Source organism: Cordyceps fumosorosea (genome assembly GCF_001636725.1).
Source record: "Cordyceps fumosorosea ARSEF 2679 chromosome Unknown scaffold_22, whole genome shotgun sequence".
Lineage (NCBI taxonomy): Eukaryota > Fungi > Ascomycota > Sordariomycetes > Hypocreales > Cordycipitaceae > Cordyceps > Cordyceps fumosorosea.
In genome coordinates, this window is record NW_017387322.1 from 441,909 (window position 1) to 466,705 (window position 24,797).

The following is a 24,797-nucleotide window of genomic DNA, read 5'->3' on the forward strand; positions in this document are numbered from 1 at the left end:
CGCAGGCAGCAGCAGCCTCCCGCCGGTCGACGACGAGTCGCCGCTAGCCCTCAGCACCAGCACCAGCAGAGAAGCACGGCCGCGGCCAGCGATGGGATTGCTCCGGGGCAAATTATAACCAGGGAGAAAAAGATGCCCGCCTTTGGGTCCCAGGCGGGCGCCACGCCCACCACGGCAGGCGACGACGCGCAACCCATCTATGGCGAGAGGGGCTACAGGCGGAGGAAGCTGGCGGAGATGGCTGGAAGCCTGTACCGTACCGGCCAGCAGGCCGTCACCGACATGCGCGAGACGTACGTCCAGACGCGCGCCAGAATGGCCGATACGGACACGGAAACCCGCAGCCACATTCACATACCCGGTGCCTTCCCCGACGCCGCCATCACGGTACAAGGCGACGAGCACCTGGTGCTGTTCCCCTCCTACGCCAAACGCCACACGAAACGCGAGAGCTCCAAGCTCCAAGCTCAGAACCAGATGCAGGAACAAGACGGCCCTATCCGCGACGAGGACTATTGGCGGCAAGAGTTTGAGCGGCACGAGGACGAACGCGCTATTGCCGACGTCGACGTCCGAGGCTGGATGTACAACCCGCAGAGCGGCCCCATAGGTCGACGCAACCGGATCCTCATCGGCCTCGCGCGTCAGCTCAGTGGCATCTCTGCTCCTCGAGCTGAGGCCGACAGCACGGACCCCGCCGGCGACGCACCGCCGTCCCATCACCAGCTCCACGAAGAGCAGAGGGAGCAGGAAAAGATTGACCAGGAAGCCGCTAACATCGAGCGGAGGGGTCGCCTGGAGAAGCAGATCGCCGGCGCCGGAGGCTATAGCGAAGAACCATTTGGCAGCACCGCCGTCGCTTCAGAGTCATTCTACTCGCGAAGGTCACGCCGGCGAGGCAGCCAGACACCGGAGTCGGCGCCGACAAGTCCGCTTTTCGGCCCCAAGCAGTCCAACGTCAACGAGCTCTCGGAGGCCGAGCTCACCCTGGCCAACGCCAACCTCATGGCGCGCCTCGCGCCCTTTATGACCACGCCGCTCATCGGCCTGCCCGTCACCGTCTTCTTCTACAACGACTCGCAGTCGCAGTCGCGCACCGTCCTGACCGACGACGCCGGCCACTTCAACCTCCGCGCCGCGCTCGACTTCGTGCCCACGCACGTCCGGGTCCTCGGCAACGAGGACCTGTCGGCGACGCAGGAGGTCAAGATCATCGAGCCGCGGGGCGTGAGCCTCATCAGCGACATTGACGACACTGTCAAGAAGTCCAACATTGCCAGCGGGGCGCGCGAGATCTTCCGCAACACCTTCATCCGCGAGCTTCGAGATCTGACGATCGAGGGCGTGCAGGAGTGGTACACGGAGATGCACGCGCACGGCGTCATGTTCCACTACTGCTCCAACAGCCCCTGGCAGCTATTCCCGGTGTTGGCGAGCTTTTTCAAGCTCGGCGGGCTGCCGCCGGGGTCGCTCCACCTCAAGCAGTACTCGGGCATGCTGCAGGGAATCTTTGAGCCCGTCGCAGAGCGCAAGAAGGGGACGCTGACCCGCCTGCTCCGCGACTTCCCGGACCGCAAGTTCCTGCTTGTCGGAGATAGCGGTGAGGCCGATCTGGAGGTCTACACGGACCTAGCCGTCGCGAACCCGGGTCGCATTCTAGCCATCTTCATCCGCGACGTCACCACGACAGAGCGCCCGGGATACTTTGACGCGGCGTACGACCTCACAAGAAAGAGGTTCGGCAGCCTCGCCGTGGACGACGGTAGGCCGCCGCCGGCTGACGGAACTAGCAGCAGCAAGCCGCGCCAAAACTCGGCGCCGGTCGTCTCTCCAATCGAGCAGAGGCCCTCGGCTGGCCCTGCCATGGGGACCTTGATTGACTTTGCGGAGGAGCCGGAGGAGCTCAAGATTGATGAGGCAGCTCCTCTCGCGCAGGTGCGCAGCAGCAAGAAGCCGGTTTCGGCAGTGGATCTGCTCGGTCGCAAGGCTCCTCCGCCGCGTCCCGCCAAGCCGGCAGCGCTGCGGGGTGCCACTTCGGCCACGAGCCACAACGCAGACGGCCGCGGGCTGGGCATCCGGGCCGCGGGCGCTAGGAACGCCGGCGACGCCCCTCCCCCGAAGCCCCCGCCACGCATCAAGACCACGGAACCGTCGTTCGTCGCGCCCAATCTGTCCCGACGATCGTCTTCCAAGGCCGCCAGCGAGATGGGCGACGGAACGACAGCGCCCTCGTCCCCGGACATCGCGCCGCCGCTACCCCGACGCCGTGGCCCTGCGAGCCTGCGCAACCTGAGCCCGCGGCTGTTCGGCCATAACCGGGGGCTGTCGTTCAACTCGGACGTTGACGACTTTGACCCGCTGCCACCGGCGGCCAACCCGCTGCCGGCCGCGACGGGGCTCTCGTGGTACAACCACCGGTCGGGGTCGCGCTCGGGGGTTGCGACGCCCGTGTCGTCCGGGTCGCCGACGATTGGCGCGCAGGGCGTCAACAGGAAGCAGGACATGTGGCGACGGCGCGTGGCGAGGGCGCACGAGCAGCTGGAGCAGCTGGGCGTCGCGCTGTATACCTGGCGAAGGGGCCAGGACGTGTCGGCTGAGGCGATGGGGATCATCAAGCGCGTGCTGGAGGAGGGCCATTGAATAGACTATAATATCCTAGAATTTTTCTTTTATCGAATTCTATCATCTCGACTTTACTTGCATATGGCACGCGCCGGTCTAAATGGATTCATCTCATCTCAATGCAGGGCGCTGTCTTGAGAGCAACGAGAGAGCCTGTGCTAGGATGGTTACTGTAGACCGAACTCTCCAGCCTGAATAGGGGCACTCGAATTCCAATTCGAACTCAAAGTGGTCGAGCTTGATGGGCTTGGCCGCTGTGTCTCATCGCCGAGTTAAGTAACATTTTTGACAAATCACGGCAGTTTTGTCCCAGCTCGGCATCGCCAGGCATCTCATCTGCTCAAGGAAAAATGCCAAGGTTGGCTGGGACCACGGCATAATGCAGCCATGAGCGTTTTTTTTTTCCTCTCCCTCCGAATTCGAGTGCAGCTATACGATTTACTGCGGTTAGGGCTGTCTGTTTTATGCCTCCAGGTACTCCGTAGTCTAGCTGCCAACTGGTATCTATTATGCTCGGTTTCAACTTTTGAATTGACTTTAGCTAGCACAGGGCTGCTTATCGCACCGACCCCGGACTGCGCCTCCTGGGCTCCCCGCCTTGTTTATATAGTTTGGGTTGGGGGCTGTCTGTCAAGCTGAGTTATATCACGGCCGAATATGGGATATCCCTTATTAATCTGTAATTCGCTCGGCAGATCATGAGTGACAGCTACCGAGATCCGCCAGCCGTTATTATCAATTTGCAAACTATGAGTTTCTGAGGGTCTTTGATTGATCGTATACGATGTGCCAGCCAACCTTGTCACGGTCAACGAAGAAGCCATGGAACTGCTCTGTGCGAATCAACCCACACCGCAATGGAAAGTCAGGCTATTAGGTTAGTACCTTTCTACTGGTGATACAGGGGTCATTGACGAGAAAACTCAAAAAACTTGGCGTTGCGTGTTTCTAATTAAACTAGCCCTGTGCCTGTCATCACATCTCCACCGCGGGTTTCGCATGGGTTTGGACTTGGCGGCGGTAGCTTTCCAGGGGGGGGCGAGCTATCATTTTCCGTTTGCTGTCTCTGCCTCGGACTTATCATCCCGTACCTAGTTGGGGTTTCCCTCAAGCAGAACCTACAACCCAAACTACAAACTACTACACGGAGATACAGAACTTTCGGTTCCGCAACATTCGCGCGCACATGTTCTTCTCCATTGGGGGCAAGTCCTCCAAGATGAAGCCGGCGACGGCCATCAACAGCAACGTCTGGTACCACGTCACCGAGGGTCGGGTGGACAGGGCCGGCCGCAAGTTCTCCTCGATGCTGCAAGTCGACTCGTCGACCAACAGCCTCAAAGTCTGGGTAGCTACTCCCGCTCCCCCCTATGTAGCTCGCTCTCCCTCTAGCATGTCTCCTCCCTAACTGACAGAACCCTTCCACGCGCAGCCCGTCTCCGAACCCCCGCACTACTGGCAGTTCCAGGCCGTCGGCGACAGCGACCAGGCCCGGTACGTCGTCCGCAACTCGCGCGACGGCGCCGCCAAGCAGCTCTCCGCCTGCCGCAACGAGACGGAGCCGGCCGACGGTCAGACCGGCCTGTGCATGGCCGCCGCCAACGGCGCCGACGACGCGCAGGTCTGGCGCCTCGACCAGTGGGGGGCCGACATGGTCAAGGACGGCCTGCGCTTCGTCAACGTCGCCAACGGCACGCGCTTCTGGCTCGACGTCCACAAGGGCAACCCGCCGTTTATGAATGGCAGCGTTGTCACCGGCAGCGACGATGGCAAGGAGGCGGATGATGAGGATGATGCCAAGGGCGAGCCCTCGCAGCACTGGTACTTGACGAGCGCGCAGGCCGTCAACGCCATCGAGTACTCGACGATTCCGACTCTTGTATGTCAATGCTGGGAATCTCTGCGTCCCGGATGGGCCCAGACAGACACAAGTAAAATTTGACTAACCATGGGTCGTGATCTATTAGAGCTCCACGGGAACACAGACAACAGCTACGGCCGGGACGACTTCAGACTCGGAACCAACCGCTTCAGCCGGCGCCGAAGCTACTGACGCCACCACCAAGACCGAGCTGTCCCCCGGCGCGCAGGCCGGCATCGGCATCGCCGTCGCTCTCGGCGTCATCGCACTGGGCGTTGCCGCGCTTCTCCTCTGGCGCCGCCGTCGCAGGACACAACAACAACAACAACAACAACAACAACAACTAGACCCAACCCCCTTCACCGCCGCAGCCATCCCACCCGGCACACCCAACACGAACAAGCCCTTGCCGCCCATCGGCGCCGCCGCCGCCGCCGAGGACGAGAAGAAGGTGTACGAGCTTCCCGACGCCGACCACAACGGCAGCTACTACAAACTGCCGCAGGAGCTGCCCACCCCCACGGGGCCGCTGTCGCCGCGGCTGGCCCGCGAGATCGAGGCCCAGCGCTACGAGCTCGACTCGACACCCGTTTCACGGTAGCGCCGGCATTCAAGCAATCAACTTTATCGGGGAGGAGACGAGGATAAGGAAGGGGCCTGGGTTGGGCAATGCTCCGCCATGTAATCTAGATGCAGGGACGGCCTCACATTTTTACGGGAGTTTGGGGGACCCTTTTGGGTTTTTTGAATACTTTCACTCACACAAGGTTTTATTTTGTCGGATACCAATTTCATTTACAAAAAGTTCTAGACGTTTGCTCGTCTAATACCATCAAGGTATATATAGTTATGCAATATACACTATCCCACATGGCCAAAAACAGTAATGCAAAAAAGCCGGAAGACAGCAGCGGATAAAAATGATGCGCCAACGAATATATCGTCATATGTTCATGGTTGTTTCCAACGAGACTCGACTTTACCAACAACCCCTCCGTTCCCTTTCTCCTCTAACAAAAAAAGACCTGAGCCCTTCGACCCGAAATCTCGGCCACTCTATCTACACTGCATGCCTCAGCACAAACAAGCTCATCTTGCCTCACCTCGCCGGGTGTCCATATCACCCGCAAGATTCATGTGCATAATTGCGTCAGCTGTCCACTCCGTTTCGTCGTCTTCCGGTCGGTCCGCCCCGCCGGCAAACATGTCCATACTCTCTCGGCCATCAACACCCGGCAGCCTTATCTGCGGAGCGCTTTGGTTCCCATCATGGTGCAAATTCCGCGTGGAATCAAGCTCCGAGACGAAATGGGTAAGAGTGGGATCCTCCTTGCTCATAAACCCGTAGTCATCAGCGCCTGTATCTGCCCTGTCAGTCTGTGGGAAGACATCGGGTGCCGCCGTTGACGCCCCTTGTGGATGGCCTGTCGGCGTTGTCTGATCCTCGGGGATCACGCTGTGCCTCGGAGGTGGCATTGTAGACATGGTATTGTATCGGACATCATATTCTTCATGCTCAGGGATGTGCGGAGCTGTCTCGAAATTTCGGAGACTAGATGATCCTGCTGCCAGCATCGCGGAGCTACGCATGCTTCCCGTCGAGTGTCTGCTTTCATCAGGACCCGGGCCGTCGCCCAGGGCTGCTGGACTCCCGTCACGGATGCCAAACTGAGCCATAGTGCGCAGCTTACGAGTTACCCAGCCAGCGAGGATCTTGCCACGCTGTTTCTCGCCCAGTCGCGACCGTGGGAAGTCACCTTTGCTGACAAAAGCAACAATGTCAATGATTATTTGATGCTCACTCAGGATCGCATTGACAATGACAGGCACAATGGAAGCCAGGTAAGCCTTGCGGTTGACCTCGACGAGGACAACATTCAGACCGCCGGCCTGGAAAACCGCACTACGAAAGTTAGCCTCTCGCGCTTCAGTTCGATTCCAGCACAACTTACCAGCCGTTGGGTATAATGTTACGGTGGCACTTCTCCACGGAGGACTCAATATCCATCGGGAAGTGGCTCAATCCGTTAATCTCAAATGTTTCACCAATTCCACCCAGCACAAAGAGCACCTGCATGTCAACCAGTGCGCCACCGGGCCCAATAGGCCGGCTCACATTGTACAAAAAGCCCAAATCACCAGTTCGCACATACTGTACGGCAGGATCACCGTCGACAGTTCGGCCGTCAAAGCGCTCCGCATCAAAATCGTCCTTCGATCCGTAAAATGACTTAACGCATGCCTCCGAATCCACCCAAATCTCTCCATATTCGCCATCAAGGCAGTGTGCTCTGCTCTCCGGGTTGACAATGGCAATCTGGGTAGACACTGGCACCATGCCGGAGTCTTGCACCACAAGGGCCTTGGGATTCGACTCTGGGTCAACAGACATGATCAATCCTCTTCGGAGAGCTTTCGGGTCTAGGCAGAGCTCAATTGGTTCAATACACATATATGACCGAGATGCAATCATGGGATTGAGAACATGAGAGTATACCGTGTTGATGGCCGTCGGATCTAGGCCGGCCTGGGCGAAGTGCATGCGAACCTTCTGAAAGATGTCAACTCGCGGCCGACTGTCAGACGAGATCATCATGTTTTTCAGTTCATGCAAGGTGAATGCCTTGGCTTGCATAGTAGCCATGGCGTGATCCAGCATTTGCGCTGTTGCATATGTGTCTTTGATCTTATATCTGGCCAGGGTGACAAACAGCGACATTGGATTCTGTGCAAATTCGACTGGTGATAGCAAGTATGTTGGTGTGCCGATATAGATGCCCATTAGACAGGAATGAAGAAAGCCAAGCCCAGTTGTACTGCGGACACAGCCAAGTACTGGTCGGGAGCTAGTCATCTGGCACGTCTCCTTCTGAACCTTGCACATGCCCATTATTGTATCGTGGCCGAGTTGGACAGCAATCCTGCGCTGATCCGGGGTCCAGTATGTCCAAATGATGACTGGATGGCCAGGCCGGATCCACGCAGGGTCAATGGTCAGGCCCAATTCCCGGAGACCATTATTCTGCTTTGGCGGTTTTGACGTGTTGTAGTGACTCGGGGTCGAAATCTTGAGGATCTGCGCTGACTGCTTGATGTGGCTGGAAACTGGCTTGAGTTTAATGAGATGATCGACATCGTTGTTGACAAGAACAGCTTTGACTCGGTAATCGGAGACGATATGAAGGAACGCAGGGACATCCTCGTTCAAGCGGTTCTGATCCAGAGGTGCAATGGGGATAACGATGGCGCCAAGGCTGATGCAGGCGTGTATTGCAAACACAAACTCCTCCGAGTGGGTGTACATGAGGATTAAATGATCGCCCGGTCGTACCTTGACTTTGTTCTTCAGGTACATTGCCACAGCAGCGACTCTGGAATCAAACTTGCGCCAAGTAATGCCCTTGCCTTCTCGCCCTCTCCCGTCGATGGTGCAGTAAGCCAGCTCTTCAGGTTGACGAGCGACACGCCAGTGAATAAGATCTGTGATGCAGGAGAAGTTGTTTAGCGGGGTGGACGTTCTATCGTCAATAACAACTTCACGTCGATCAATGCCGGAGTACTGCTTCTCAGACGTCATGAGCACATTTTCACGAGACTCTGAGGATACTTGCGACCAGATGCCACCAATAGGGTCCACGCCAATCGGAAGATTGAGAACGGCATGCTCCACGCCGAACTTGACGTGAACACAAGGCAGGTTACCGAGATCAAACTCTCGACGACACAGCATGTTGCCAATCTCACGTCTGCCATTCTTCATTACTCGAGGTAATGAGTTTGGTGCTGTAATCATCACGCAGTACAGTCGGAGGTGGTGCTCCTGCATCAACACCTCCATGCAGCGCTCGGCAAGTGAGTCTAAAAGAGCCATGTCCGGCTGTCTGGGAGGGCCGCCGGAAGTCAGGGGTGCCGTCGATGCTGCTGCAGTTTCCAACACCACAACTGGCAAGTGCTCCTCGTTGACAAACACATCAAATGCAGAGCAGTCGTATGTTTTGGGCACATTCTTGACAATGCTGACAACCATGTGCTGCACAAAGAAGTAGCGATACTCGGCCAATTCAGTCCCATGCTCAACCCATTCAACCTTTTGCCGAATGCGGTCTTCGTACAATCCAAGAATAAAAATCTTGCCCTGAATAACAGTTCCTAGAAGACCCGTACGAAGAAACTCAGGCTCCACGGGCGTGGGGGTGGGCTCACCCGGGTCAAACTTGTAAGGTCGAGCATGAAAGATGATCTCCGTGTTCTTAGGTTGAGCCCAAAATCCACCAGATAGTGATGGTGAGTCAACCCAAATTTCGCCGACGGAGTGGGGGGAAGCAAGTAAACCAGTTTCGGGGTCAACAATGGCCAAGGTGGCATCTGGAATAGGGTATCCAAAGGCTCCGACTCGAACCATGCCAGGATCATTAGAGCCTTTCTTCCTAGCTTCGGCTCCATATGCGACCACAACCACCTCGTTTGTCTTGAGTGCTTCGCGGTCGAGAAGCACCTCATTCATCTCCGTCTGTGAATCTTGTGGATCCTTAGTAGTTGTCGTTCCTCCGCCAAGTAAACTGCCAAATCCATTCGAGATAGCAGGCTTGATTTCTTCCTTCTCGCTGCTGGTGTCAGAGTCTTCGCCCTTCTCAGATTCTGCTTCCAGCATCTTCAGCGGAACACCCATTCGTTCCTCACCACCAAGCCAGTCTCTCAGACTTATAACCATGCCACCATGTTCTGGGAGACAGAGCATGGGCGATACGACATCACGCGCTCTGGGGTTGCGTAGCGGACGTAGCCATCGATCGGCCAGAACCTCGTGGAATTCGCTGTCAACTGTAAGGGTATCAATTAAGCACAGCTTAACGGTCTGGAAATTGGGCTCCATGCCCTTTTTATAGTTTCTGGTTGTCATGGGGTCTTGTTGGTAGTTGTACGCAGAACGTTTCAAGCCTGGATAGTCGGCAACCATGATTGTCGCCCTGTATTTGGTGATTAAATGGGCATATAGACCAGGCACATCGACAGCCTTGTTGTCAAACCAAATAGTAGTATGGCCACCATAGACTGTCAACAAGACGCCGAGAATCATGCCAATTCCTTGACGAGGGTCCAGATAAGAGAGGATTGATTCGCTGCGAGAACGACCACCGATGAGACGTCCATTTTTATCTCGGAGTGACTGGTTGAAAGTGTCTCCCGGGGTATTCCCAGGGATGTTGGAAATGACAGCACTGAGAGTTGCCATCTGATGCATGATGGTGCGATGGCTGAGCACGACCCCCCTCAGGTCACCAGTTGGCGCTCGCGAAAACTCGATATATGCGAGATCCGGAACGTTCAGACCAGGCATATCTTCTTTCTTCTTGGGGTGGTAGCTACCAAACTCGTTTGTTTTCCACCACTCAACGCCGCGGGGCCAAGTAAGCTTTTGCGCCGTGATATCCCGCTGAAAGGCCTTCAAGTTATTGTCCGTCGTCAGCGCGAGATGAGCTTGTGTGGAGGTGAGGATGTAGTTGAGACGTTGGTAGTCTTGCAAGTCGTTTATGGGTACAGAGACGACACCTGCTATGAAGCATCCCATGAGAGCAATGGCGAAGTCGATAACTTCACTGTCTCGGTATACCAGGGCAACTCGATCACCACGATAGAGAGAGCTCTTCTCTCGTATGACATGAGCCACTTTTTCGGCTCGGGAAGCAAATTTGTCCCATGTGATGGAGGCTGTCTCTTTGCCCTTGCTATCGAGGACCCAAAACGCAGGGGTCTTTGCAATTGTACGCCCTCGATGCCGTAGCACCGAAGCGAGGTTGTCGAATTTCGACATAGCCAGGCTCGGATCATGCGAATCCATTATGGAGAACGGAACCTCACGAGGTTCCAAGGGCAACTGGTATGCAAGTGCCTCCGGTGGCGGGAGGTCACTGGCCGTAAGCATCGGCGGGGCCATGGCGGCCGTAGGAGAGAAGGCCTCAGTGGATGAGTATCGGTGCTGCGGGCCACCATAGTCGGCTTGCTGGGGCTGGTCGTAGTGTTGCTCGCCAGCGAAGTCAGAAAAGTAACCCTGGGAGTCAAGCAGTGTCTGAGTTCTACTGTCTGGCGGGGGCGCCTGCGAATGAGGATAGGAGCCATGTTGGTCGGGGTTGAAGGCGTAGTTGCCAGACACCATGGTTTCGCTTCGCGATGGGCCCATTGCGCCTCCAGAGCCCAGATAAAACAGCGAGTCGCGATGTATCGGCATGCCGGGGCGGTTTTCGGGTATCGGCACGCCGGGGCGCAATGCGTTTGGGTTATGGTCAGGCGTCGGGGCCCAAGAGCCGGGACCGTCTTGCTGCTGCTGGGAGTGTGAGCTGCTGGGACGAGGTGCACCGCCGCCTCCCAAGGCGTTCATGGCAGCTACTCTGTGACCATCGTTTACGGGGTGCGAAGAGTTCTCGACGGAATGGATTCGGAGGCCAGATTGCGGCGGCGGGACGGGCGGAGGTCCGTACTGTGAGAAGAGCAGCGTTCGTCGCTTTTGGTAGCTAGAAAAAAGGCGTTAGAATTTGCACATGCGGTCTTGGCTGCATTAGCGAGTCAAGGACGTATCATACCCTTTTTCCGTGATATCGCCCTCCTTGAGGGAGCATGTCAGCATCTGTTGGGCCAGAATACGAGGCGGGATGGACCAGGACGTACCTCAAGCTCACGGTCAAGATCCTGGAGCTTGGCATCCAGCGCGGGGTTATGATCCGCCATTATTCGTGGAAGAAGCCGTGCGCCGGATAGCGGCGGTCGCAGAGCGCTTTGTGATGAGGATTGGCTTTTAAATGGCGGCCATGGAAGAGCCGAGAGCGGTTACCAAGGCGGCAAGGTCTCGTGACGTAAGGATCGAGAAGGAGGGCAGCGCGGGCTGGTTAGGAGACTGGTGGCCCACCATGACCCCTACCCTGGAGGCTGCCTGAGTCTCCAGAAAGACCACGCACTGCTTCCCACCACGTGGAATACGAGCTCGACGCTTGGTCAACGCCCACTGACGACTAGTTAGTCGGAGCTAGAAAAAGTATTAGAAGAGACAAAGGGCCAGGTGCTGCTTTCTACCAGTGATATCAACCTAGTCCCGCATAGCTACTAAGTAGCCATACAACAGAGATGCTTGCTCCGCCCTTTGCGCAAACAATAATAGGGGTCAATATGCGTCAGCAACATTAAGTCTAGCGCAGCATCTATAGCCAAGTAGTATCACGGCTTCTAGAAAATTGAAAGCCCCGAGAATAAAGGGCTATTAGTCAGCAGTGTTCTGCCGACTTGACAGCGGACACAAAGGAAAAGCTGCGCATTACACGGCATCTAGGTAGACGTACGACGAAAGCACCTTGTGTTTGATTATGTAAACTATCTTGACTAGCTTTTGCATGCGCAACTCATCTGAAATAGTAGTTCATTGCGCCATCCCATTGATAAGTCTGGCTGCAGAAGCCTAATGTATTCAATTAGCTCATGACTGCCCGTCTCTACCTCTCCCTACAAGCTCCCCACTACTGGCCACCGGAATCAACTGCGCCGAGCCGCCGACAGCCCCAAATCTCCAGAGGTACAAAAGTCCCACCACAACTCTCACAAGACTTTTTTCCTCTACACAACTTCAACTCTGCAGCTTTCCATCACCCGCACATCTAGCCTCGCTCGTCATACTAACAAACAGCCTTGCCATATCTGATCCATCGGTAAGCCTACTCCCGACGCGCACCCTTTCCTTCCCTCAATGTGATGAACTACACATAACACAGACCTGTTCCGAAGTAAAATGTGGACAAACATGTTGCTCTCTCCTGATTTTCCGTTCTTACCACTCAAATTCTGCACCGATATTTTGAGTACTTCTTCTAACAGAATGATAGTAGTATTTGGACTCTGTGCTATTGACAACTGTCTTTAACAGCTTTCCATACCCAAACTCAACTGTACAATGAATAAAACAAATTGTTGTCAACCACTTCGTCTATAATTAGCGCTCTCCTGTGTCTTTGCTCCTATTTTGATTCCTGCTGTTTAAGGACGGCATCCTATTGCCTTTAACTGCGCGAGCACCACGTCCACGAGACGATGCGCGGTCCGATATTGGTCGACTCTTTCGGCGAACGACTCGCCCACGATGCTCTTTACTGTTGGCGGTTCGAGCCGCAGATACGCTGGTACCGTATCGTTGGCCAATAGATCCCAACGTGCTGACTGGTCTGCGTAATTAAACGCCGGCAGAGGCCCGCACAACAGCTTTTTGTACTCGGCTGGCGTCTTGGCGCCGGGTACAGGCATCGGCCCTGTTATGGTCATTCCGTAGGTGATGATCTCGCCCAGTGGCGCCGCATGCGAGCGCACGCGGTTCCACTGCTCGGGAATTACCAGATTCTGCTCGCGGTAGGAGAAACGAAGAACAGCGCCGGGCGGGTTGGCCCACGCTGCTGCCGTCTCGGGGTCAATCAGTCCCGCATCGCGCATCTCTTCCACGGCCGCCATGCCGCCGTTGATGTAGGCCACGTGCATGGTGGCAATGTCCATGAAGATATGCTTCTGCATCGCCATAAGCATAGACGCAAACCACCCACCGCCGGGCAAGCCGCCCAAGTCGAGCATGCCAGCGGCGAATGCCGAACCAGCCATGTTAGCAAACGCCATCCAGCGCAGCTGCTCCGGGTGCGCGAGATAGAGCTTGGCATAGTATTCGTAGACACCGAACACAACAGCCTGGTTCTGCTTTGCGGTGCGCCAGGGATCCCATTCTTTCAGGGAAATATTGGCTTCTGATGTGGCATTCACAATCCAGTGCTGCCACAACAATGCCTTGTACCTTGCAGGCGAAAGCTGGACAGCCCTGGCAGAAGACAGTGCCTGCTCCAGAACGAATGAGTCGTATGGTAGCTCGGGATTGACACCGCCCTTAGATTCCCCATTGGCATTTGCTAACGGCAAGTCGATGTACTGAAGGTGTGGTGTCGATACCGCAGCACTGATGCCGAGTGCAGCGGCGAGTACCGCAGCAACGATGCGCATAGTGCTTTTGGTCTTTCGCTTCGAGATATGCCAACTAAAATCGATAAATTAAACCTTGAAATGCTTGCAAAATCCTAGCAGCTCTAATGATATTTATTATGCGTATTCGATGTCGCCTGCAAATGCGGGGAAGAGCTCAGGCCGCGGCTCAGCTGCCCTACCTCTCGATAGTTGAGAAGGTGGGATCTTACATGGCCTCGGTGGCTGCTATTGAGACTTGGCAAACGTCAGTCTCCTTGGTCTCTCTTTTGTCTTACCTACCTGGGGAGAAAGTGCATGTGCATGCCAAAGATCAGATGACTCGGCGTTGCTCCGGAGTTTGGGGAAGCAGCGGGTTGGGATGGATGCTGTGTTCCCGGATGTGTAGAAAATACACTATTTTGTGTTTCTTTCGCTATTCTAAACTGTGGAGTCCTTGCCTGAATATTTTTTTTTCTCCCAGGAGGCGGAGGAAGACCGTGTTTCCTGTTTCCTTAGTCGTGCGGCTGAGGAGTGTATGGTGAAAGGAGTAACGGGGGTTTAGTATTCTAAGATTCGACTTGACTGTTCTTATTTTGAATGCATTGAAAAAATTGTGACTGAGAAGGGTAGCAGAATTCAGTATAAAAGTGATCTATTAGAGTCATCGTGTCTGAGCAAAAACGCATGATGATGTGCGTATGACTTACCTACTCATCTTACACCCCATCTCAAACGCCGGCCACCCACCTAGGTAGGTAGTAACTACCCAAAGAAGGGCCGAGGTATCTAGGTACTAATAATGTAGGGAGTGACCCAGTGATAGCTAGTAGACGTTTTACGCGCCAGCCATGTGTTCTCGTTATCTCAGCCAGGAAGTCGCATCCGTCGACCAAAATTGTCCATGGGTCAGGTTGACATGAAGGGCGCGCGGAATGCGTCACAACTGATAGCGCCGACTGGGTACCTTTTGTAGTTATGGCGGGCCTGTTGGCAGCTTTTGGTCCACAGCGCCTTTTGAGGAAGTTTGGTTCTGGACCACCTCAAAACCCAGCCAGCACCCACATCCGGGAACGTAAAAGTCCTTGCAGCTGAATACAACTCGCAGCACCAAAGATAGGTGCTTTTTCTTTTACAAAAGTGTACGAGAGTGTTATTTCAGCGAATCGAAAGCGTCACGGTATTCAACCCTCAGTCAAGCCCTGCACAGCTCTAGCAAGACTAGTACCACAACAACAAACGAGCAGCGAAAAAGTGATTGTGAAAACTCTCCTTGTTGTATTGGTATAGAGTGGTATCAAGTTAAAAGGATGTACAGCTAATGAAAATCCATATTTAGGGAGCCCCAAGGCAGAAAAGCTAGGAACCTCTAGACATCTTCTACACGCCAATACACTTGGCGCGAACGCAATCGACATCTCAATCTATGGCACATCTGAGGATCCAACTAGCCATTAGAACAACGCATGAAGAAGGCGTCTCCATGCGGGGTAGGCAGCAACGCGTGCCCGGAAGGCATTGATCTCATCCCAGTCAAGCTCGCGGCGGCCGGTGTCGACATCCATTTGCGAAATTTTGAGCCATCCTGTACGCTTCCACAAGAAACCGCAAGCCCAGAAGAAGAGAACGACCGGGAGTGCCAGGTACTGCTTGAAAAAGCCCTCGACAGTGCCCAGACCAGATTTGCCAGGAGGGGCGGCAATGGCAGTGTAGAACTGGGCCATGAGAACGAGGACAATCAAGATCAGACCCAACCAAGAACCGGCGACGCCACCGGCAGCCTTGAAGGGGATCTCATCAAGAGTGTGGCCGTGGTACTTCCAGGCAGCACGGAATCGAATGTGAGCAAGACAGACCGAGCCCCAGGTGAACAGAGCGGCGAGGCCAGAGAGAGCCAGAAGCCAGTCAAAAACAACCGGACCAGAGGATGCCAAGCTGACGAAGGCAAGCAAGCCAAACGCGATGAGAATAATGACTGAGAAAAGAGGACGACCAGATCTATCGATATAGCTGAAAACCTTAGGCGCGTATCCCTGCTGGGCAAGGGCGGTAAGCGTGCGCGAGCCACCATAGACGCCAGAGACACCGATCGAAAGGACGGACACCAGGATCACGACGTTCATAAAGTGATCGAATCCTTTAAGGCCGGCATACTTTCCAACAAGAACGAATGGTGACGCCTTTGCGTCAGCATAGGCCGATTCGGACAGCAACGCATCATCGTACGAGCTGACCAAGAGGCCAACAAAGAAGAGACCAAGGACATAAAAGAGGGTGATTCGCCAGAATACCTGCTTGATGGCACCAGGAAGAGCCTGGACGGGGTTGCTAGATTCCGCAGCAGCCAGACCGACCAGTTCAGTACCAGAGAAGGCAAAGGCGGCCGTAACAAAGACGGAGCAGAAACCTTTGAAGCCGTTCTTGAAAGCGCCCGGGTTGTACCAAAGCTTGGCTCCCTGGTACTCACTGTAGGCGCCACTCTCCGGCCCGCCGCCGAGAACAAGTACGAGAGCAATGATCATAAAGACAACAGTGGCTCCGAGTTTGAACACCGACGACCAGAACTCTTCCTCGGCATATCCAAGAGCACCAAAGACGTTGATGATGATAATCAAAACCAAGAAGACGATGATCCAGACAGCAAGCGAGGTTTCTTGATCCCAATACTGGATGGTGATACCACAGACTGTTAATTCGAGAGGCAATACAACGGCCCACTGGAAGACGTAATTCCATCCCATTGCGAAGCCCCAGGAGGGATCGATGAAGCGGGTCGAATAGGTATAGAAACCACCAGAGACAGGGTACATGACGGCGAGCTCACCAAGAGCATAGACTGTCGAGAGAAAGCGGTCAGCAAGCGAACCAAGTGACAAGAAGCAGCGCGCCAGAGTGCAAGATGCACTGGTGCAAGCACAAGCACAAGCACGATGCGACGGGTCAAAACATACCGACGTTGAAGATCATCACACCGATAATCAAGAAATCGATCAGAACACTACCGGGGCCCTGGAGATCGGATACACGTCAGCACTTTGGACCTATGATGAAGGGCAAGACGGTATGCTGCATTGCGCAACCCATTGAAGAACCGCACGGATTGTATTACGGTCACAGTGTCGCGGAAGTACTTACACCCTTATACAGAGCACCGCCAGAACCGACAAAGAAACCAGCACCGATCGAGCCACCAATTGCAATCATGTGCAAATGGCGCGCCTTCATCGGTCTCTCTAGTTCAACAATGCCCTCGCCATAGTGCTTCGGCTTGAAGGAGTCAATTGTGAGGCCGTTGCGCGTCAGGAAACTCTCTTCGGAGTAGGCGACACCGGCCTCCTTTGGGAGGACCTGAGAGGTCCCTTCATATTCGGGGACGGCCTCGCCCTTTTCGGAGGCGATCACGCCGTCTTTGCCAGACATGATGGGTGACAGGCAGCTCTGCGCTTCTAGCGAATCGAATGAGCAACAGGTGGGAGGGTTGAGACGGACAGCAAGGAGAAGAGGGAAGCGATGGAAGCGAGGAGGGATAAAGAGAGAGTCTGGAAGGGAAAATGGCGATCGATGTTGGGGGGGACAGGGCCTCTTAAACGGAGGTGCCGCACGGGAAGCTGGAATCTTGGGCTGGGAGGGTCGGACAATGCTGCCATGAATGCATGCATGCAAGGAAAGCAGCTGCCCTTTCAGAGGTCTGTCATACTGCTCCCGAGTCGGCTCGTGAGCTAATGAGTTCAGACTGGGGCACCTGGAGACGGTGGCGTGAAGCCAAGAGGCCACAACAACCAGACTGGGCAGGGGACTTTGGAGGCGTCGTTTGGGGAAGTGCGGTGTTGAGTCGCTGGACGAATCGAAGACGGCTGAGGTCAATCACAGACAGGGCCGGACTCCCACGACAAATGGGCGCTCAAGCTGTCAATGCGTCACCATACTTTTCTATTATTGCCCGAGAAGAAGAGCTGCACAAGGAGTTGCTAACCCGAGGCATCTCTCTGCAAATTTCGACAAGGAGAGAGAAAAAAAGGCCTTCCAGAAGGTCCAGTGTTGCGATAAAGCATGATGGATGGAGCCACTGGTATCAGAACACTTTGCCCGCACTGGGTCCTCTCCGAGAGCTGTTTGGCGCTTTTGCGATAACTAGCGAGATAACAATAGGCTCACCGATTCGAAAAGGCCGGCCTCACCGAACTGTCTCAGAGAGACTCCGTCTCGCGACTTTCATTCGAGCGCTGAAGACGTGAAACTACTCAGCAAGAATGGTGAGCTGGCATGTTGCGAAGATGCGAAGCCTCGCTGTCCCATTCAACGGTGTCGTCGCCTGAGCAGCGAGAGCCATGGGCTTGACTTCGCATCTGGACAAACTGCAGATCTTGGCACGCACCCACAGAAATAGGAAGCTAATAAAGTTGGCCCACGAGGCACAGGACCCCACCCCCGTTTTCTCGCCCTGGTGCGTGCTGCTAATAATCAAAGATATTGTACCAGAGGGTTGGGGCATGACTGGGGGCATGAAGCAGCCTCGCCACTGGCCGCAGAGCTGAGGTTTGGTGTGCCCGGCAGGGCGGGACTGGGTCAATTCCCCCTTCAGCGTCGCCCCCCTTCAGCGTCGCAAGCGCATCTGCTAGAATCATTCGACGAAGTCTCGAGAGTCTTCCTTGAAAAGAAGATCAGGGTCGCAGTGGTGTACTGTAAGTACATCGTGTGCGCCTGCGACGGCATCTTCCAGCTCACCTTGCCGGGACTTACCCCAAGTCTCACAGCCACCTGGGACTGACTGGCACCTCTCCCTCCACTGGGAGTCCATCCATTCATGGGCTGGAACCGACCCGCGGCGCACAGATTACAGATTACGCCAGTCCGGACGATAGGCCCCAAAAAGGAATCGTGACTTAAGGGGGGCGCGTCAGCAGGAAAACGCCATCTACCACTGGGGAGTGCCATTTTCCTTTGTACCAGTCAGCTGGACGGGTGGTGTAGCGAGTGTGTTGCTTTTCACAGAAAAAGAAACGCTGTACAGCCTCACTTCGCGGCAAACCAGTGAGGAAAGTTTTTTGTTACTTTCTGATCAAGCCTACAGTACCTCCACGAGATAATCGCGTCGCAATTGTCGTTCTGGCAAAAACTCGCCAGTGGCTGGCTTGCTGTCACAATCTGCGGGGAACGGCGTCGCCGGGAGGCGTCTGATCGCGAACAAAGAAGAACCAAAGCAAGCAGGGCCAGCGGCCTTCAAGCTCAGTTGACAGTAGCGCGCACTCTGATTTTGGGAACGGCGCCACGAATTGGGGGCTCTATCAGCACTCTTCTGGACCCCGCATCCCTTCCCCGCTGGAGAAGGAGGCAGCCAGGCGATTGATTACATTGTGCTGCTTCTTTTTTAAGACGGAAGAGATCACAACCAAAGTGCTTCTGTTGATACTCTGGAGAGCACCTAATTCAGGGCCTCTGTTATCCGCCTCCGAGAACCTAGGGAACTTCCAGTGCTACGTACGGTGGCCTGGGAATGCACATCAGCATCTTATTAGTAGGGGATCTGTTAGAAGGGTGTGAGGCGCAGCCCCCGACAACATTCTATGCAGCCTTCTAACTGCCTTCTGCCAGTCGGCGCCTTCCTATTTGCGGTGCGAGCTGCAAGCCTAAATCCTTCCAACAGGCTTAATCTGCGCCATGTCCTGGCTACTTTCCTCGCATGGTTGGATAGCCTCCCACCACACTAAGAGGTATGGTGCAGCCAATTGAACGTCCGATGGTGTCGAGTGGTTCCATTTACGGAACCCACAAGGCGCGAAATCAAGCATTGCAGCTCTTTTTCGTGGGAATCCTAGTAGGTCGCCGCCATCCGTCGCGTGTTAATAAAGAACCGACTAATAAACCTTTTTCCCAAGCCTAACTACTAGGCGACTTGGCAACAATACCAAACCAGCAGCCATGGCTGGAAGGCTTACAGGCGATGTGCCAACTGGCCAGAACGGATGGAAAAGACTTGGTAGAGACAACCGCCCCTCGCCTGTGTTGGAAGTTCTCCAAGCCACCACGAGGCACTGCAAGATGCAGTCTCGGCGATAACGAGAGTGCTGCTTCACATGGCATCTCGTACTTGACAACTCGTTCATGTCACTGCGGAGTCGGATAAGCTTGGCCGCTTATCAGCCAAGGCCTCAGACACGTCGCATTTGAAGAGGCCGCACATAACACTGGTTTCTCCAGAAGCCAAGCGTCGAACTCCGCCAAGTTGCCCACAGGTAGCTCTGGACAGATTTTCTGCCCGACGACGAATGGCACTCTCAAACTGGCTGAGAATGCCAATTATAGAGCTGCAGAGCTGGGCCGCCACTGGCCTCCACGCGAGTGGGTAAAAGATATCGATGTGACGCTCTGGCTAGCGATTGGCAACTATGAAACTGGGTCATGCGTACCGCAACTAGCAGTTATCCTGTTAAGCATGGCTGGCAGGCTCCATTCGCGGAGGCGGACATGTTCAAAGGCGGCCAGGTAATGCTATCATCTATCTCTGGCAGGGGCTTTGTTAGTGGCGCAAGGCTTTGCATTGCCGTCCGGCGTGGAGAGCATATCATGGTTTAAAACGTGACCAGATGCCGCGAAGCCGTTAAGTTGCGCTACAGCAACGGAGTCCTCAGCGCATCCAAAACAGCCCACATCCTTGTGACGAACTTGCGAGATACTGGTGATGAAGCAACTTTGGTGCGCAATGGGCTCATGGGCTAAGGAGGCCTGATCGACGGCTCGCCTCTTCTGCCCAGTACGAAACTCTCATCCTTTTTAATCTGCATCCGTACATTGTACGTAATACGATGAAAATGAGGCTTCGGAGACAAAATTACCAGCGGCAAGGGCTGGATTAGCGAGCACTCGGGACCGTCTAGATCAGCAGAGTCCCAGCCGTTTTGGGCCCATTATGATGGCCCTGGTCAGCATGTGCTGAGTAGGGACCAAGACAACGGGGGAAGCCAGGCAGAGGAGCTTGTGTTTCCCAGCCCGCCCAGTGTTCCCGACGCAGCTTTGGGAGCACAACAGCACAACATTCATGCAAAGCCGACCCCCTGGAAGCAGACCCTGGAGGGGGAGGAGTGGCACAAGGAAACGACCCAGGAGGTTCTTGATCTGGCCTGGATAACTTCCGAGGTTTCTGCCAGTTTGGAAAGCCACTAGTAGAATTGGGTGGGAGCGCTATTGAATCCAACAAAGCGCTAAACAGGAGATGCAAGCAACGGATAACTGGAGAAGTAGCCGCGAGAGCCTTTCTGTGTTGTGTACCTAGTCTCCCGCGTCGGCTGCGTTCCGTGCCCGAGCGAGTTGCTTCGACGACGATGCCCTACTCTGCAGAGCCAACGGCCTGACAGTGAGAACTACGGACGACCAGAGTGGCCCACGACAACCCACAGAAGGACCAGGGAAGACGAGGAGAGGAAATCCGCCATCAGAAAAAACGGAGCAGAAGATATATCAGCTCGTCAAAAGGCATTATTACGTCCACTTATTACCCCGTATCCACTAACGATCTTGCGGGCCTGCGGCCTGTCTCGAACGGTGAGGTTTGCGGTGCGGGCTCATCTGACTGACTGGAGTCATTTCCCCAGACTCGCTAAAAGTATTAGCTAGTTAGCATGCGATTGCTTCTAGTTGAGACATGGTCGGTCGCAGGAAACTTTCAGGTGAGGCTATCCATACGGAACGAACGACCGTGCCTGGAATCATGAGCGCAAAATAGAAACGGGGACCAAGCAAGCCGAGTGTGGATTTCTTTTCTTCTCCATTTCTCTAAGGCCAGCCACCATTTCTGCGCCATGTCTTCTGGAACGCCCGAATTGCACGCAACATGACCTTCCAAAACGCCGCCACCTGGAACTAACCTTTTTGCATCAACTTGATCCTGGCCCGTGGCTTTTTCTTCAACACGCCCGGCCGCAAAGATGGCTGGATAGATGTTGTGCGCCTCGATGGAATAACTGCCGCCAAGAAGACAAAAGCCGGCAGGGGAGGGGGCTTGCGGCGCGGAGCAATCCTTTGTTGTATCAGCGTCACTTCTATGTACGCTCCCGGAGCAGCCTCTCCCCCGTCTTTTTTTTTCAGCATCTTGATTGGAAGCGCAGCGTCCTGGCTTGCCCCTCCCCTCCCTCCCATCCGCAGAACCCAACATCACAAGACTTGTGAGCGATTGGTGTTGACAGCGTCGGTGCGTCTGCCAAGGGTCTGTGGCTTCGGAGCTACTTCGAAGCAGGCATGCGCTTTCCTTGGTACCGTGGGATTGCCTGGTGTTGTGTATGCTCACCACGACTCCAAGGCTGTCGTCTCTTTGCGAGTGCTCACCTATTCCAACTCACTTTCGCCTTGCTTCCCAGACTCTAATAACAGCACAGGTCTCCGTTTCAACGGGAGCGCGGCCCTCGTAATCTGCCGAGATCACGCCCGCTATTAGACCAGCCAACAAGCTGCTGTTGCCGTCGCAGAAAGCCAAGACCTTAATTTGAATGCGCAGTAAAGTTGCATTGCAAGGATCTTGCCTTATGGTAACGGTGCACGATTTCCGACGACGTTCCGTTTCCCCTCTCGCATGTCGACGCCCCCTGATATGAGGGAATTTGGTTACCACCCTTGGGATTGGAACTTCTGAGGCATGCCGTTTAGATACACGCCCTGTTCTATGCAAGGATCTGGACAATTTCAAATCTGTTTTTAAGCCGAACGCAGAGGGCAACAAGGCGATAGGTTGTGTGCGATGCTACCCGCCTGCGTGTTACAAGGCAAACACCCGGACAGTATCAAAGTCAATGCCTCACGATATGGGCCATTTTTAGCTACCAATCTGCCAGTCTTTACGGTTCTTTACAGTTTCGAAGGAAAGAAGTGGCTTCTTTTTCGCCATGGCGTCAGTTGGCTTTTCCATGTGGCTGCCCGCCACAGCGCCCAGGGAGGCGGCGGCACTGGCATGAACGCTGGCTCGCTCAGGATCGGTTTTATTTCTCTTGTCCAGAGGCGCGGAAGCTAATTCCGTCCTTTTCTAGATGGAAACGACGGGCAATACCAAGTCTCTAGGCAGAGGGTGCGGAGGGAGGCGAGCGCCACGTTTCTTCTCGCCCAGCGTGTCCTGAGTCGTGGCCCGCCACCCAGCTGAAAAGTGTTTGAGGCGATTTCTAGTCTCTGATCTGCCTATGGGCGAGCATGCATCTGTAGGCTGGGGGAGCAAGCAAGCGCCCTCTTTACTTACCCCGCGTTTTCGACTACTACGGGATAGCATGGAAGGCGCGTGGAAGCTGTGGATGCCCGCCGCCCTGGTTTCATCTGATGATGGGGATTGGGCGTGTTGGGGAACGTGGGGTGGTTTAGACGATCAAGTTGAATTGGGAAGCACTGCGGCGATGGAGTCCATGCGAAATGTTTGCGCGCATGCACCCCTGCCGCTTGATCCGTATTGGAGGGACGAGGCGAGGTTGGCGAGTCAGGAACACCCTTAAGTCAGGAGCAAGGGGTCCAGATGAGGGTTCCCGCGCGCATCTCGGCAGATGTCAATTCTGGACTGCGCGCGCGGAGTGACAGATGCAGATGCGTCGGACACTTACGCGATCTGTTGATGTCGGAGAAAACGCGGCCTATTCGGCGAGCAGACTGCCGATATTGTTCGGATAGGCACGGCTCGCCACCTCTCCATCTACATTCCGAGGAAAGGAATGTGGTGAAGAGGCGAAGGTTCTGGCGTCTGGCTATCGAACCAGAACCAGCCTCTCAATGTCCAAGGTAGGCAAGCTCCGGGACAGAGGAATAATTGATGCTGTACTCCCTCAAACGCACTTGGAAAACGCAAGCTATCTTGTGTATACACGTTGGTAAGTCTTTGACAATCGTTGGTTCTTGTTCAACTTGAAACCACCTTGGATCATCTCAGAACTGATCTGCCGTTTACACTGACTTACATCAAACACACCCACGCGTGGTGTGATGTCAGCCCAGCTAGGAGCAAGGAGACATCCGACAACTCGCCGAAAGCCGCATGAACATATATCGAGTACATGATACCTAAGTATCGACTTGAGATCGACTTGTATCAAATACTCCCAAATACTCCCCGCGCAAAACTCCATGGCTAACCGAGGCGTTGTCAGAGAAGGCTCAACATGATTGTCATGGTTGTTGATACAAGGCCCAAATCGAATTCGCAAATCAGAGTACGCACTTTTTTTTGGGGTGAACGAACAAATGACACGCATTGGGCAACCAACCCCAACCCCGCCCGTATTCGGGCGATATTCGATTCTGCTACAACGTTTATTAGGCATCGCTGTGGTACAGGACATCTAATGTGCGATTTGGTACAAGTGAAAGTCCGCGCAACTCGGATGTTTCCAAGCTTTCTGTTCAAAGCCTCGTCTCCCATCCCCCAAGTGCCGCATGCCCTCCTACCAGAGTCCAAGCTTTGGCGGCATGACGTGTGGTCAAAAGAAGCGCTTCAAACAGGAAACGAGAACCGTCGTGAGAGAAACGCTAGGTTGGTCGATGGCCGGCTCCGTACCATGGGAGTGGCAAACTCTACTTGACGTCTCGCCATTGTAGGCAGACCCTCTGCTGTGCCCGACCGCGCCAACGGGAGTGCGGTAGGACAAAGAGGAGTGCGCAAGTAAAAGTCCGCCCCGCCCGTCTCTGCCTCCTCCCCGAGATGAGGGCGTGTGCATCTTGTAGATCCCGATGAGTGACGACGCCCGCAGCGGTGAGTTGGTAGGCGGCGGTGGTGGCGGTGGGAAAGGATATGGCCAATTTACACTGCTGCATCATCTCCGTTGGGTGCGTGCTGCCGCTGTTGCGATCGGCCAGGCTGCGAATATGAAAACACAGGCGCGGGTGTCACAACTTGTTTGATGGGCATTCAACTGTTGTTGAACGTAGTTTTGGTGCGTAGCACGGGCACATTTCCCATGACACAAGTCACAAGAAACACACATACACACACACACACTCTGGTTATGGATAAACGAAAAAGAATTGTTGAGTGAGGTGGACATGTCTCAATATGTGTTCACAATTTTTTATTACACTTCCGTAATCCTTGACCGCTTCTACATACTAACTAGCAAGTCCATCTGTCTCTATCCGTACTCGGAATCAGGGGTGAAACATGCCCGAGTATTCGTATCCGCAAGCAATCTAAATCATTGCGATACCCAAGGCAGAGTAACCAAACACTCGACTGGGGGCGAAATGTTTGAACATGTCTGAACATGACCCGGTTGTTGGGGGCCACTGTCAAGATGCAGACCCGAGACAGAGCAAGCGGAAATGATTGTCTGTAAAGAATGTTGGAGCTAATAAATGTCGCGGCAACTGCGGTGGCCAAGAGTCA

The 24,797-nt window shown here is 54.6% G+C and overlaps 5 protein-coding genes across 5 annotated transcripts; 2 read left to right on the forward strand and 3 right to left on the reverse strand.

The window, feature by feature from the left end:
- Window positions 1–132: 132 nt before the first annotated feature.
- On the forward strand, window positions 133–2,640 carry ISF_07567 (actin cytoskeleton organization protein App1; the record flags this gene model as incomplete). Its single annotated transcript, XM_018851170.1, has 1 exon — window positions 133–2,640. One exon carries the CDS (start codon window positions 133–135, stop codon window positions 2,638–2,640), a length of 2,508 nt encoding a protein of 835 aa, XP_018701766.1.
- Window positions 2,641–3,808: 1,168 nt separating this feature from the next.
- On the forward strand, window positions 3,809–5,084 carry ISF_07568 (hypothetical protein; the record flags this gene model as incomplete). The annotated part of the gene is made up of 3 exons (XM_018851171.1): window positions 3,809–3,970; window positions 4,055–4,501; window positions 4,590–5,084. 3 exons carry the CDS (start codon window positions 3,809–3,811, stop codon window positions 5,082–5,084), a joined length of 1,104 nt encoding a protein of 367 aa, XP_018701767.1.
- A 488-nt stretch (window positions 5,085–5,572) lies between these two features.
- On the reverse strand, window positions 5,573–11,206 carry ISF_07569 (AMP-dependent synthetase/ligase; the record flags this gene model as incomplete). The annotated part of the gene is made up of 4 exons (XM_018851172.1): window positions 5,573–6,386; window positions 6,436–10,992; window positions 11,062–11,084; window positions 11,147–11,206. 4 exons carry the CDS (start codon window positions 11,204–11,206, stop codon window positions 5,573–5,575), a joined length of 5,454 nt encoding a protein of 1,817 aa, XP_018701768.1.
- Window positions 11,207–12,499: 1,293 nt separating this feature from the next.
- Window positions 12,500–13,498, reverse strand: ISF_07570 (Tat pathway signal sequence domain protein; the record flags this gene model as incomplete). Its single annotated transcript, XM_018851173.1, has 1 exon — window positions 12,500–13,498. The coding sequence occupies one exon, from the start codon at window positions 13,496–13,498 to the stop codon at window positions 12,500–12,502; it is 999 nt and encodes a 332-aa protein (XP_018701769.1).
- Window positions 13,499–14,910: 1,412 nt separating this feature from the next.
- On the reverse strand, window positions 14,911–16,876 carry ISF_07571 (amino-acid permease inda1; the record flags this gene model as incomplete). The annotated part of the gene is made up of 3 exons (XM_018851174.1): window positions 14,911–16,292; window positions 16,408–16,465; window positions 16,592–16,876. The coding sequence occupies 3 exons, from the start codon at window positions 16,874–16,876 to the stop codon at window positions 14,911–14,913; spliced, it is 1,725 nt and encodes a 574-aa protein (XP_018701770.1).
- Window positions 16,877–24,797: the final 7,921 nt, after the last annotated feature.